General features: G+C 55.7%; 3 protein-coding genes across 3 annotated transcripts; 1 reads left to right on the forward strand and 2 right to left on the reverse strand.

Annotated features, from left to right (window-relative positions):
• Positions 1-3,855: 3,855 nt before the first annotated feature.
• Positions 3,856-5,896, reverse strand: BCV69DRAFT_289443 (hypothetical protein; the record flags this gene model as incomplete). The annotated part of the gene is made up of 4 exons (XM_025493670.1): positions 5,382-5,896; positions 5,155-5,298; positions 4,012-5,078; positions 3,856-3,961 (listed from the first exon to the last, which is right to left on the reverse strand). Exons 1-4 carry the CDS (start codon positions 5,604-5,606, stop codon positions 3,856-3,858), a joined length of 1,542 nt encoding a protein of 513 aa, XP_025350494.1. The 5' UTR covers positions 5,607-5,896.
• A 526-nt stretch (positions 5,897-6,422) lies between these two features.
• BCV69DRAFT_245500 (Nrap protein) lies at positions 6,423-10,270 on the forward strand (the record flags this gene model as incomplete). Its single annotated transcript, XM_025490157.1, has 2 exons — positions 6,423-6,692; positions 6,773-10,270. 2 exons carry the CDS (start codon positions 6,423-6,425, stop codon positions 10,268-10,270), a joined length of 3,768 nt encoding a protein of 1,255 aa, XP_025350495.1.
• Positions 10,107-11,667, reverse strand: BCV69DRAFT_280943 (hypothetical protein). Its single transcript, XM_025491794.1, has one exon. The coding sequence runs from the start codon at positions 11,621-11,623 to the stop codon at positions 10,415-10,417; it is 1,209 nt and encodes a 402-aa protein (XP_025350496.1). The 5' UTR covers positions 11,624-11,667; the 3' UTR covers positions 10,107-10,414.
• Between the last annotated feature and the right edge of the window lie 308 nt (positions 11,668-11,975).

An 11,975-nucleotide genomic window follows, 5' to 3' on the forward strand; every position in this document is an offset into this window, starting at 1 on the left:
GCTTGTGATTGTCGAAGTCGTCGCTCGACATTTTCCTTTTCATCATGCCAGTTGGCAGATGAAGACGGCGGTAGTACGCCTTTGCCGGTGGACCAGCGTTGTTGTTGCAAGACGCCATTTTGGGCGGCGCCTGTGCCCAATTGAGTCTCAAGCTGGACAACGTAGGTCTTCGTTCGCTTCAACTCGCTCATGGCATCTTCAGCCTTGGCCTTGTATGAGGAAGCATTCTGTGTGGCATCAGCGGCGCTTTGTGAGAGGGATGCAAGATCAATCTGCAATTCCTTGACTTTCCGTTGCAAACGTTGATTCTCCTCCGCGGCATTGCTCTGCGTCATTGACCCTAGATCGGTAGAGGGCCGCTTCATAGCAGAGGGTGTCAAGACAGTGGTTCCGCGAAGGGCAGCCGCGCCGTTGCCATTTGCAGCATTGGCCCAAGAGGGTCGATCTGCCGCTGGACTAGCAGCCCCATTGCTACGAGGAAGTTTGTGCATTTGATGGCTCCTCAGCATCTCAGACTTGGCAGCGATGTCAGCCTGCAGTGCCTCATTGCCCATCTGGAGTTCTTCGAGGAGCTTCTGACGGAGCAGTTCGTCCTCGTCCTCTTGACGCTGTGTAGGGTCAGTCGGTAGCGAGCGACTATTGGAGACGAGGTCCTGCAGGTTCTGGAAGGTGTTGCTGTGCGCAATTTGAGAGCGATCCAGTCCCCTCTCCAATTCCAAGATACGCGCTTCGTACTCTTCTCGCGTCCGTTCGAAGGCGAGGTCTTTGCGGCGAGCATTCGATTGAGCCTCGTCTCTTTGGCTGGTGATCGCCTGCAGAGCAGCTTGGAGCTCAGCGACCTTCGACTCGAGGTCCTTGCTGCTCGAAACCTTCGACGCAGAAGTACCGAGATTGCTGAAGGTCTTCTCCGAGCGCGATACACCACCACCACCACCGCTTCGGTTCCACTGGGCCAGCTGCCTGGTCATATCTTCGTTCTCGGACATGATCTTGGCCTTGTGCTTCTCGAGAGCTTTGTGTTGAGTCTTGAGTGCATCAAGCTCGCCCTGAGTCCGCTTAAGCTCTTCGTCCGTCATCCTCTTTGCATGCATGAGGACATGTACGTGCTCGACAACTGTCTTGTGCGTCATCGACTCCGCCTTCTTCAAATCGGCCTTCATATTCGCGAGTTCAGAGCCCTGCTTGGCAAATTCCTTCTCTCTTGCGGTCATGTGCTCTTCGTGGCTGCCGATGGATGCAGCTTGCTTCTCGACGAGCACTTCGAGCTCCTGTCGTCGGCGTGATTCCGCGGCCAGCTTGGACTCTGCCTGCTCTGCCTTCTTACGCCATGCGGACTGAGTCTCCTCGAGATTCAGCATAGCCTCCTCCAATTCTTGGAAAGACTTCGACGTCTCCTCAAGTTGCTTCTCGAGCTGAGCTTTGGCCGTCCTTGTAGATGTCAGCGATGACTCAGCGGTAGAGGCCCTCTGCGCAATACCTTGCAATTCATTCTCTGCGGCACGTAGAGCCTTCTCAGCGATCGAATGAGCGCTAGTGACTTCAGCGAGCTTCTTCTCGTGAGATGACAGCTTACTCGCAAGGTCGCGAGTAGTAGCGGCCATCTCACTTTGCTGCTTTTGCAATGCATCTGATCGCGACTTGTGGACATTGAGCTGCTCAATACTCTGCTGTTTACTGGATGCCAGTTCATCCTGTGAGGAGAGAAGCTGTTTGCGCAAAGTCTGTAGTTCCTCTTCCTTCAGCCTCTGCACCTCAATGCGCTTGGCGTCTTCTGAGGTCTTTGCCTCCATCAGCCTGCGGGTCTCGTCCAGATCTGCTTGCAGCCGGGACCGGGTATCTTGAGTCTTCGCCAACTCGCTCTTGATAATCGTCAGTTCAGCCATAGCGTTGTCGAGCTGAGCTTTCACCTCACTTTGCTGCCGAAGGGCAGCATCCTTTTCTGCCACGAGCTGAGACGATCTGGACGACAGAGTCGAGATCTGAGTATCCTTGTCCTGTATCGATGCTTGCAGAGCAGTGTAAGCACGGGTGACCTCTGTCAGCTCGTACTGAATCTTCCGCACCTGCTCTTGTAACTTGGCAATCTGTGCCTGCGATTCACTTCTTGCGGCGCTTTCCGCTTTGAGCGAGGCCTCCAGCTCTTTACTGCGGCCTGATAGAAGCTTCTGCTGGCGTTCGAATCCATCGCTGCTTTCCTTGATCCTTCGCTCGAGCTCGTTCTTGATGCTGTTGAGTTCTTCGCGTTCCAATGACAGCTTCTGGAATTCTGAGGTCCGCTGACTTAATTGACTGCTTAGGGTAAGCTCTTTTGTCTTCCAAGTCTTCTCTGCAGCTTCCAGCCGTACAAGGTGTTCTGCCGCTTGATCAAATGCCGTTTGCAGCTCCGAGCGAGCGGCTTCCGTGCTCTTTTGAGCAGTCAGTGCTCTCTCGAGTTGGTCGTCCAATTGATCGATGTCGGCTTGCATTGAAGCCAGCTCGTCTTCCAGCGTAGACTCGCGCTGCTTTGACCGCACCAGAAGCTCGTCCTTGTCAGCCAGCAACGCTCTCTCGCTAGCAAGCTCCTCTTCCACTCTCTTCTTCTCGCTCTCCAGGCCAAATCTGAGCGCTTCCAACATCTCTCGCTCTTTCTGGTCCCGCTCCGCCCTTTCAGTGATCATCGCAAGCTCTAATTCCTTCCGCTTGAGCTCCTCATCATGTCGGGTGGCCGTGAGTAGTGGGCGAATCTTGGTGTAGAGCTGCCACCAGGGCCATTCTCGAAGCTGGACGTAGAGCCTGGCATTGCGTTGAATGGTTTTCACTGCTGCAGAACGATTGAGGATCTTCTTCATCTGCCTTCGGGCACTGAACATGCGACAAGCGCCTTGGAAGCGAGCGAAGATGTCGTACAATAGGGCATCTCTGCGAGCTTCGAGCTCTGCTAGAGCTCCTGCCTTGAAGAAGATCTTGGTCAGCCCGATCTTGAACACATCTCGATTCAGTTCGAGGGCTTCTGTCATTCGCTGACAAGCTTTGCGACCATCCATGTAGCCGCGAGGAATGATGTCAGGGGTGAGGACCTCGTATCTCGTCCGGAACTCAGTGAAGAGCAGCCTGTTCGGATAACCAAGTCGAGCAATACGGATACCCTCCAGCACTCCGTTACATCTCAATTGCTCCAGAACCAGGGGCAGATGCATCTTCCCAGGCTTGCGCTCAGCATTGGGCACAATGCAGCGTACGAAGTGGGGTTGGGTGGAAGCCAATTGATTCATCAGCGAATTGAGTTGTTCTTTGTGCTTCTGAGCCAGGGTACGGAACGCTCCACGCTTTGGCCGGCGCTTCACAGGACTGCTGGCTTTGGATGGCGTGCCGAAGTTCTGATCGTCATCTACTGCAAAGTCAGAGAAAAGGCTTGCAATGAAACGGTCGTTCGACTCGGACATCACCCTCGTCAAATTATCGTTGAGAGGATCCTTGTTCTTGTCCAGCCATCCTTCCGTTCTGTACTCGACATTGCCAGCGTAATGCTTGATGGTGAAACCAGCCGCGAAGCGGGATGGGACGTACTTGCTGGAGCCGTGTGCTACTCCACGCTGAGCTGCAGCAGCTGCAGCTGCCTCGTCCTGAGCTGATCCATCCCTCTTAGTAGCCCATGTCCTGTTGCACTTCTCGGTGAAGGTCTCGTCCGTCGCCTTGGGCATGATACACTCCTCGTCTAGGCAGGATAGGATCCCAATCGGCGTTGTGGACTCGATCAGGTCAATCGTAGGTTGCAGGTCGAGTCCGAAGTTGACGAAGTCCCACTCAATGCTCTCACGGGCGTACTCCTCTTGCTCCAATACAAACATGTGATGATTGAAGAACTGCTGTAGCTTCTCATTTGTGTAGTTGATGCAAAGCTGCTCGAATGAGTTGACCTCGAAGATCTCGAAGCCGGCGATGTCCAGCACTCCAATGAAAGTACTTTTGCTCGTCGGGCGATCTAGTGCAGAGTTGATGCGCTCAACGATGGCGCCAAATGTCTTCTCGTACATTGTCTTGCAAAGTGCTGCCGTCTCTTCAAGGACTTGCTTACGAGTTCTGGACTGCGATACCCATTCCCTGCCAGCCTTGACTCGTGGCCTCAGCAGCGCTTTTGTCAACTCTTGTTCTGGCACCCCCAGCAGATGGCAAACCTTCTCGATGTGGGCGGAGTTGTCGATGCGCGCTTGTTCAGCGCCTGAGCGATCTTCTGCAAGCTGAATGTTACCGATCTGCAAGATCGAGGCGACGACACGGAAGAAGTTCAGCTGCTCTTCTGGTGAGAAGCCAACTGTGTCGAGAGCAGTCCTGAGCGCTTTCCACTCCACGCCATCGTCAAGTCCCTCAACGTTTTGCCTAGAGCTTTTGAGGTAAGCGTAGTCTCCCGGGCTTCCTGTGAGCAGCAGCTTCGAAAGAAGATCACGATCGCCACTGCGAAGCAGCTGATAGAAGACGTGGAAGCTCCTCTCCGCTTCACTTCGATTGTGGACACGGGACTTTTCCAGGAGGTACCAGTCAATGTTTGCGCCCGCTATGCATCCTGTAGACGTGAACTCTATCCTGACGAACTTGCCGAACCTACTCGAATTATTGTTGCGGATCGTCTGAGCATTACCGAACGCTTCCAGGATAGGGTTCGCTTGCAGAATCTGTCTTTCCAGAAGACCAAGTTGCTTTGTTCCTTCTCCTTCGCTGCTTGGCATCTTATCCATGGTATACCTAGAACTACCGGCTTTACTGAGGCCATTACGCATTGAGCTGGCACTGCGGGTCAGCGAAGGAGCCTCAGGCGTGAGACTGGATCCTGTTGCTGGTGCCATATCTGCTGCTACTGCCGCCAGATACTGGATGACCTTCTTGGTGTTTTCAGTCTTTCCTGCGCCTGACTCTCCGGTCACGAGAAGACTCTGGTTCTCGCGATTATCGAGCATGTTCCGCATTGCCTCATCTGCGACTGCAAAGACATGAGGGGCATTATCTTCCCTTCTGCGTCCTTTGTAGGCTGCTACGATTGCGTCTGTGTAGATTGGTAGCTGATGATACGGGTTGACCGCGACCAGAAAGAGCCCAGAGTACGTCTGTGGAGAGAACTCAATGAGGTCAGCAGAAGATATATTACTGGCTGGCTGAGCGGCTTCAGCTTATGCTACTCACGTAGATCATTCCTCGCTGATACCTTTGCCGGAGGCAATGCGACACTCCAGCCTCACTCAGGAATGTCAAATCCGCAATGTTCTCACTCAGCTCGAAGCGAGGAGGGTTCTGTTTCGAGATGTCAAAGGCTGGCACGCTTTGATGCTGTACAGAGTCAAGTATGGCGGGGCAGAGAAAGTGAGTTGAGGGTCGTCGATGTCCCTTAGGTCTTGCCAGCAGCCACTCACTGAGCCATCAGGCAGAGCTACCACCACAACCTCTCCATTCTGCTCTTCCCTCACTACCCATCCAGGGAGGTAGCCGGCCTCCTTGTCGGGAACCCAGACGTACTTCTTCGAAGCAAACTCTGCAGCTGCGCCAGCTTCCGCCGCACTGCTGCCAGATGCTCCTCCAGAGTCTGCACTCCCTCTGGGCAGGGCTGCGAGAGTAGCGGATGCATTGCGCACCGACATGACAGCTCAAGCGAAACGAGATCTGCGTCCGGTATAGACCTCAGCAAGAGTACACCTCGATGTTTGAGGTCTGCGTCACAAGGGACGCGGCTGGGGTCGCGTGGCCGCGGAGTGTTGGTCTCCCGATGTTGTTGTTTCGGAGCTCGAGAAGTGATAGCGTAGAGACTCAGAGGGTTTTCTGCGTGCTTCGAGTCAGTAGACAAGGCAGATGCGGAGCGCTGCTCCGGTACGACGTCTGCTGAAGAGCGTTAATGAGCCAGGAGGGTATGGAAAGGGACGATGAAGACAGGAGTGCGAGGAACGTCGTCCAAGACCATCACGGCCTCTTGTCGCCTCGCCTGGCTGCATCAACACCCCTGAGCGCGACCGGACCGGCGCCTCTCAGTCCGTCGTGCGCGGAGTTTGAAGATTTCGGGCACGAGAAATTTGACCGGACGACGGAAGAGGCGTAAAGGATGGCAGCATACATTCTGTCCTTCTCCACCTCCTCAGTACCATCTTCGTCCCACTCAACCATCGCCACCCTCATTCTCACCGGCTCGACGGACACTGTTTCAGACAATCATGCCTGGAATAAAGAGGAAAGCCACTCCTCTGCCGCCCCGGGCATCAACATCCAAGAGCCTGCATCAGCCAACAAAGAAGCAGCTAAGGCCAGCCTCTCCATCCGACGACGATGGTGAGAGCGATTTCGATGACGCAGCAGATCTCATGGCAACCGCCACCACGAGCGCCAACGGCATGGCTGAATTCGAGGGAGCTTATAGCGGCGGCTCTAGTGAAGAAAGCTCAGAAGAGGATCAGGCGGCTGTGACCATGATGTCGGATGAAGACATGGAAGGCGGCTTTGAAGATCTGGAAGAAGGAGAAGAAACAGGGGGTTTCAACAATGGGCGATATGAGGACAGTGACGGAGATGAGGATGACTTCGAGGACCTGGAAGCAGAAGCCCATGAGAGCAGCAAGACTACTAAGCGGAAGGGTGCAAAGAGCAAAGAGGCATTGTACGCACCCCCGACCAACGAAGAGATGCAAGGCTTGCGCGAGACAGGAGAGCTCTTCAAGAGCAATGTGATCAAGCTGCAGGTGAGTATGGTAATATCACGATTTCCTTGAGGTTTTATTTGATGCTCACCTCTCCACTGGACTACCGTATCTCGCCGCAGATCGAAGAGATGCTCGGAACAGTGCGGCCCAGCTATCACAAGGCCGGCCCCCTTGAGCTTGTCCTGCGTCGCCTACATTCTCTCTTTCAGTCGTTGCAGCCTATCGCTCCACAGAGCGTAGCGGAATGCTCAAAGGCCATCCGTTCCGCATATCCCGCTTCCACGAAAGTCGTCATTCCCTTTGCGGAGCCTCAGCCTCAGGCAGATGTGAACTACAAATTAGAATTCGAACCCCCTTCCGGTCTGCAATTGGTAGGCGGCTGGCCCGTCAAGACTTCTTCCCTGCGGCCGCAAGGACTAGACGTGGACGTAGCTGTGGTCATGCCATCTTCCATCTTCCAGGAGAAGGATCATCTGAACTTCCGGTACCACCACAAAAGGGCCTTCTACCTTGCAGTACTAGCCGCCGCCATCTCTTCGTCTGCCAAAGATCTGGGCATCGAGGAGCCGAGGTTTGAGACAGAGGGATCGGACTCGAAGCGGTCCATCATAGTCATCAAACCACTGCGGAACAAAGCAGAGACTGACTTCTCAAAGCTCAAGGCGGAGATCAGGATCCACCTCGCCCATGACCCTTCGCTTTTCCCCTCCGGCCGACTGTCCCCTTCGCGGAACAACATCAGAGCGGCTCAGAGCAAGGACGCAGTGGGAGGCGAGGGGTCTCAGGAACACGTAGCTACACCGCATTACAACGCCTCCATTCTCAGTGATTCTCTAATGGCTGCACACCTTGTGTATTTGCACGCTACAGCAAAGGCATGCGCAGGCTTCGCTGATGCGTGCAGGTTGCTCAAAGTTTGGGCCTTTCAAAGAGGCTTTGGTTCGGGTGCTTTCTCCTCCAAAGGCAAGGCGTCTCAGGCATCGATCAGACGAATGGTGCTCGGAACGGAGTCTACTGGCTTCCTCCTCACTATGATACTTGCTCACCTTCTACATGGCGAAGAGCGGCAGCACGGCCGAGCTGCTCACACCGCCGCCCCTCGTAAGCTGGTCAATAGCTTGAGCAGCTATCAGCTCTTCCGAGGAGTCGTAGACTGGCTTGCTCATCACAACCTTGCCGAGCAACCTGTCTTCATGAAGGCAGCAGACCCAGCTCTTGGTATCTTCTCGCGCTCGGATAAGATCCCTCGTCAAGACTTTGCGCAGCACTTTCAACGGGTGTTTGTAGACCCGACGGGAAGCATCAATCTCCTGACACAATGGCTTCCAGGCTCGGTAGATCTTCTACAGCACGAAGCCCGTCTTACATTTGCTATGTTGGAGGATGCAGAGACCGACCATTTCGACAGCCTTTTCCTCACACAGCGAGCGTCGCCCTTGTTCGTCTTCGACGACTGCGCTCGGATTCCTCTGCCCTCAACTGGCCAGTCAGCGACAGAACGTTTCAGCGCACTTGACACTGGAAGCGCTCGCAATTCCATCAGCCAAGCCATCGAAAAATCAGTCAGGCAAGCCATGGCGCAACGAGCGCGCTTCTGCACCTTCCTTACAACGCACTGCAGCAGTGAGGATCGGTCTTGGTCTGCGGGACAGGCTCGTCCACAGGGGCGTGCAGAAAGCGTGGAATTGGGAATAGTCTACGAAGGCGCGCTAGCGCTTCGCTTGGTGGAGCATGGGCCGACGCCAGAGGAGAAGGAGAAGGCGGCTGATTTCCAGGCATTTTGGGGCGATATTGCTGAATTGCGACGTTTCAAAGATGGCAGGATTCTCTTCAGTATCGTGTGGGAGACAAAGGGACAACACGAGCGCTGGTCCATTCCGCGCAGGATCCTGCGCCATGTCCTGGAGAGGCACCACTCCATCAGAACGAACGGCGTTCACTTTGATGGCGAGGCTCTCACCGGCATGTGCGAGATGCCTGCTTCTCTGGTCGACAAGGTGTTCCTGACTTCTCCTGAAGAGAAAGGCTTCCAGCTCGTGCAGAGTGCATTCGACAGCCTGACCCGTCAGCTGCGCGCAACGGAAGATCTGCCACTGTCTTTGATCAGCATCTCGGCTGCAAGCTCTGGGCTACGCGGGACTTCCGCCTTTGTTCCTGGGCCAACGAATCTTGGGGCTCTTGGCTCCAGAATTCCAGATTGTGCATCGCACATCTCGGCACAAGACATCGTTTTGACTTTCGAATCTTCAGGTCGCTGGCCTGATGATCTGAAGGCGATTCAGGCCATGAAGCTGGCATTCATGGAGCGACTTGCCACTCTCCTACCGACAAAGATCCCAGATTTGCAAGCTCACGTCGCCCTCGATGACGATGCGGAGAACAGCTCGATACAGGACTGTAGCGCCCTGGAGCTGATCTTGCCTTCCGGCTTCGCTTTCCGAGCTCGCATCCACCACGAGCGTGAGAGAGTACTGCTTGAGCGGATAGTGTCGGATCAGCGCTTCGAGACGCCGGCCCGAAGAGAGGAAGCTGCTCGTTGCCTTGCCAGGTGGGAGAGGCGATTTGTGACAGGACCTTCGCACCATGCTGCCTTAGCGACGCTCCAACATCGCTTTGTAGCTTTGAGCGACACGACTCGGCTCGTCAAGCGATGGTTGACTTGCCAGATGCTCGACAGTCAACACGTACCAGAGGAGATTGTTGAGCTCCTATGCACGAGCGTGTTCATCTGTCAGGGCGCAGCAGTCCCCTCTTCTGGCGCTTCTGGCTTTTTGCAAGTCGTCCAGAAGCTCGCCACTTGGAAATGGCGGGACGAGCCTCTGCTTCTCCCTTTGCGAGCGGCTGTCCTCGCTTCGGATGAGACTCCTCTTACAAGCGGTCTCCGTTTCCAGACGGAGAAGCGAACCGAGGCGATGGATGCCTTCAAGAAGACGCGCAGCACAGATCCGAGTATCTCTAACCGAGGCTGGTTCATCGCCACCGAGGAAGATGTCGAGGCTCGCCATTGGGGTGAGCTTGGTCCATCAGGCCCAATCGCTCACTCGATCCAGCAGCTAGCCAAGGGCGTCTGTGCCCTTCTAAGCAGCATCGAAGTAAGCGCTAGCGCACAGGGAGGCATCACCCCCGCCATCGCCCGCGCGCTCTTCACACCCTCGACAAAAGCCTTCGATTTTGCCATTCACCTGCGTCCCCAGGTCCTTCCCCGCTACGGGCAAGGTCTCCAGTCGGATGAGACCTTCTGGACAGCAGGCGCCTCTACCTTCCGCAATCAGCCCCTCAAGGCAGGCGGGCAGCGCACCGTCTACGGTTCCACACCACGCGTCGACTTCGACCCGGCTGCGAAGCTCCTCGCACTGCTCCGCTCCCTGTACGGCGATTCGCTACGCCTCTTCTTTGATCCACACGGTGGAGCGATGATTGGCGGGATGTGGAATCCGGCCTTGGTGGGTGAAGAGCACGGCAGGAAGTTCAAGGTCGGTCTGGGGTACAATAGCGTGCCTGTGCATGGGGAAGAGGGGGGTAAGCTGAGAGATGTCTCGCTGAATACGAAGGCGATTCTTGCTGAGATGGAGAGGTTGGGAGAAGGGCTCATTGAAAGGATCGAGCTGATCAAGTAAAGCGAGGTAGTTGGAGGAGAGGCAAAGGCAGCAGTAGGAACTCGTGCCACAGTACTTGCAATGCTGCACGATGGGGACTCTTGTACAGATGAAGTCGTTAGTCATTACAAGCATTACACAAAGCCATTCTCCCGATCAACAATATTACATGAACATGTCATCGTAGCCACTAGGCGGTCTGACGTCGTCCCAATCAGGATCGCCCCTTCTGCCCTGACCACCTTGCGCGCCTGCCCCACCAGGTCCAAAAGGCCCTCTAGGACCAGCGCCAGGTCCTGCGCCCCAAGGTCCTACTGGGTCGAATCTCGCCCCTGGAGGAACAGCCCCGGGAGGGAGGAAGCCATCACCTCCCCACGGCCCCATAGGTGGTCCGCCAATCCCGCCTACACCGCCGCCGGGGCGCTGGAAGCGATCGCGAAAGATGGGATCGTCCGGTCCTACATACATCCCCCCTCCACCTGTCCCGATTCCCCCAGGATTCCCGCCGAAGAGGGGTGGAGGGCCAAAGCCGCCCATTGCTCCGGGCGGACGAGCGCCCCCAAGTGGGTCTAGATCGCGGTCCCCAATGGCGAGAGGGTTGCGTCCACCTGGGAAGATGAAACCGCGATCACCGGTCCTGTCTGGTAGACGTGGGTCATCTGGATCGGGGAAGGTGGGAGGGGGACGACGGGTCTGGTTTGAGGAAGAGGAAGACGAGCCTGCAGTGGGGTCATCGTCTGCGCCTGTCGATTCTTCGTAACCGTCTTTTCGGAGACCGGGGATGAGCTTCTGGACAATTTTGCCCTTGAAGCCCAGCAAGAGATCGCTGAGTCGCGACGTTGAGATGAAGCCATGCACGAGCGGCTCCTGGGCAGCAGCGCTACTCTCTCCAGCGTCTGCTCCCGCGGAATCCTTCGGGTAGGGGAAGAAGCTAGGGGAAGTGTAATCACCCAGTGGCAGCTCCCACGTTGCCGTCTTGTTCTGCTCTAGCGCACTTGCGTGGATCAAGACACGGGTGCTCATACGGAGCAGCTTGAGAAGAAAGGTGAGGGAGGATTGATCGTGCCTGTAGCGCATGGTGTATGACTCGGACCCATTGCGATTCCAGACGTCGGGCAGTGCATTGGTCTGCGTAGAAGTAGAAGGAGCGCTACTCGAGGATGCCTCATCGGCGGTGGAAGATGAGGCTGCCTTGTAGTCAGAGATGCGATCCTCCTCGGTCAGTCCTACCAGGCGGAAGTCTAGCCTGGTCAGTGCGGCATGGAGGAGAGCGGCAAGTGCATCTTGCGGCTGGCGGAGGCGTAGAGAGCTCCCTTGTATGAGTTGGGTGAGCGTCTCGAGTACTGCGGATGGGTCAAGAGGATCTGGAGCCATACTGGAACGTGGTGCGAGAACAGCTATGGAGTACAGTCGAGAGGTGAACAGTGAGGATATTCATCGGAAGGGCAATGCAATTGTCACTGGGGAAATTGCCGGCTGGGTGGAGGCACGCGCGTCGGCGCACGGTCTCCTTCCGGTCCGACAATCATGCCCGACTCTCCTAGCGTCTGCAGATACTCCTCTCTATCCCACTGGTGATGTCAACTGGAAATTAAGGTACCCAAGGTCCCCAGCATCCATGCCGACGCTCTTCACTGGATCTCGTTAAGTGTTAAGTAGCGTACCTCGCCATTTTACCCCCGCGCCCTGATTGTCAGCATCCGCCGTCCCTACTAGATCCTCCGCC

This window comes from Pseudomicrostroma glucosiphilum (genome assembly GCF_003144135.1).
Source record: "Pseudomicrostroma glucosiphilum strain MCA 4718 unplaced genomic scaffold BCV69scaffold_2, whole genome shotgun sequence".
Taxonomy (NCBI): domain Eukaryota; kingdom Fungi; phylum Basidiomycota; class Exobasidiomycetes; order Microstromatales; family Microstromataceae; genus Microstroma; species Microstroma glucosiphilum.

Bases quoted from the DNA above. Each gene is read 5' to 3' on its own strand.
- BCV69DRAFT_280943 (XM_025491794.1), bottom strand. From the start codon at position 11,623: ATGGCTCCAGATCCTCTTGACCCATCCGCAGTACTCGAGACGCTCACC.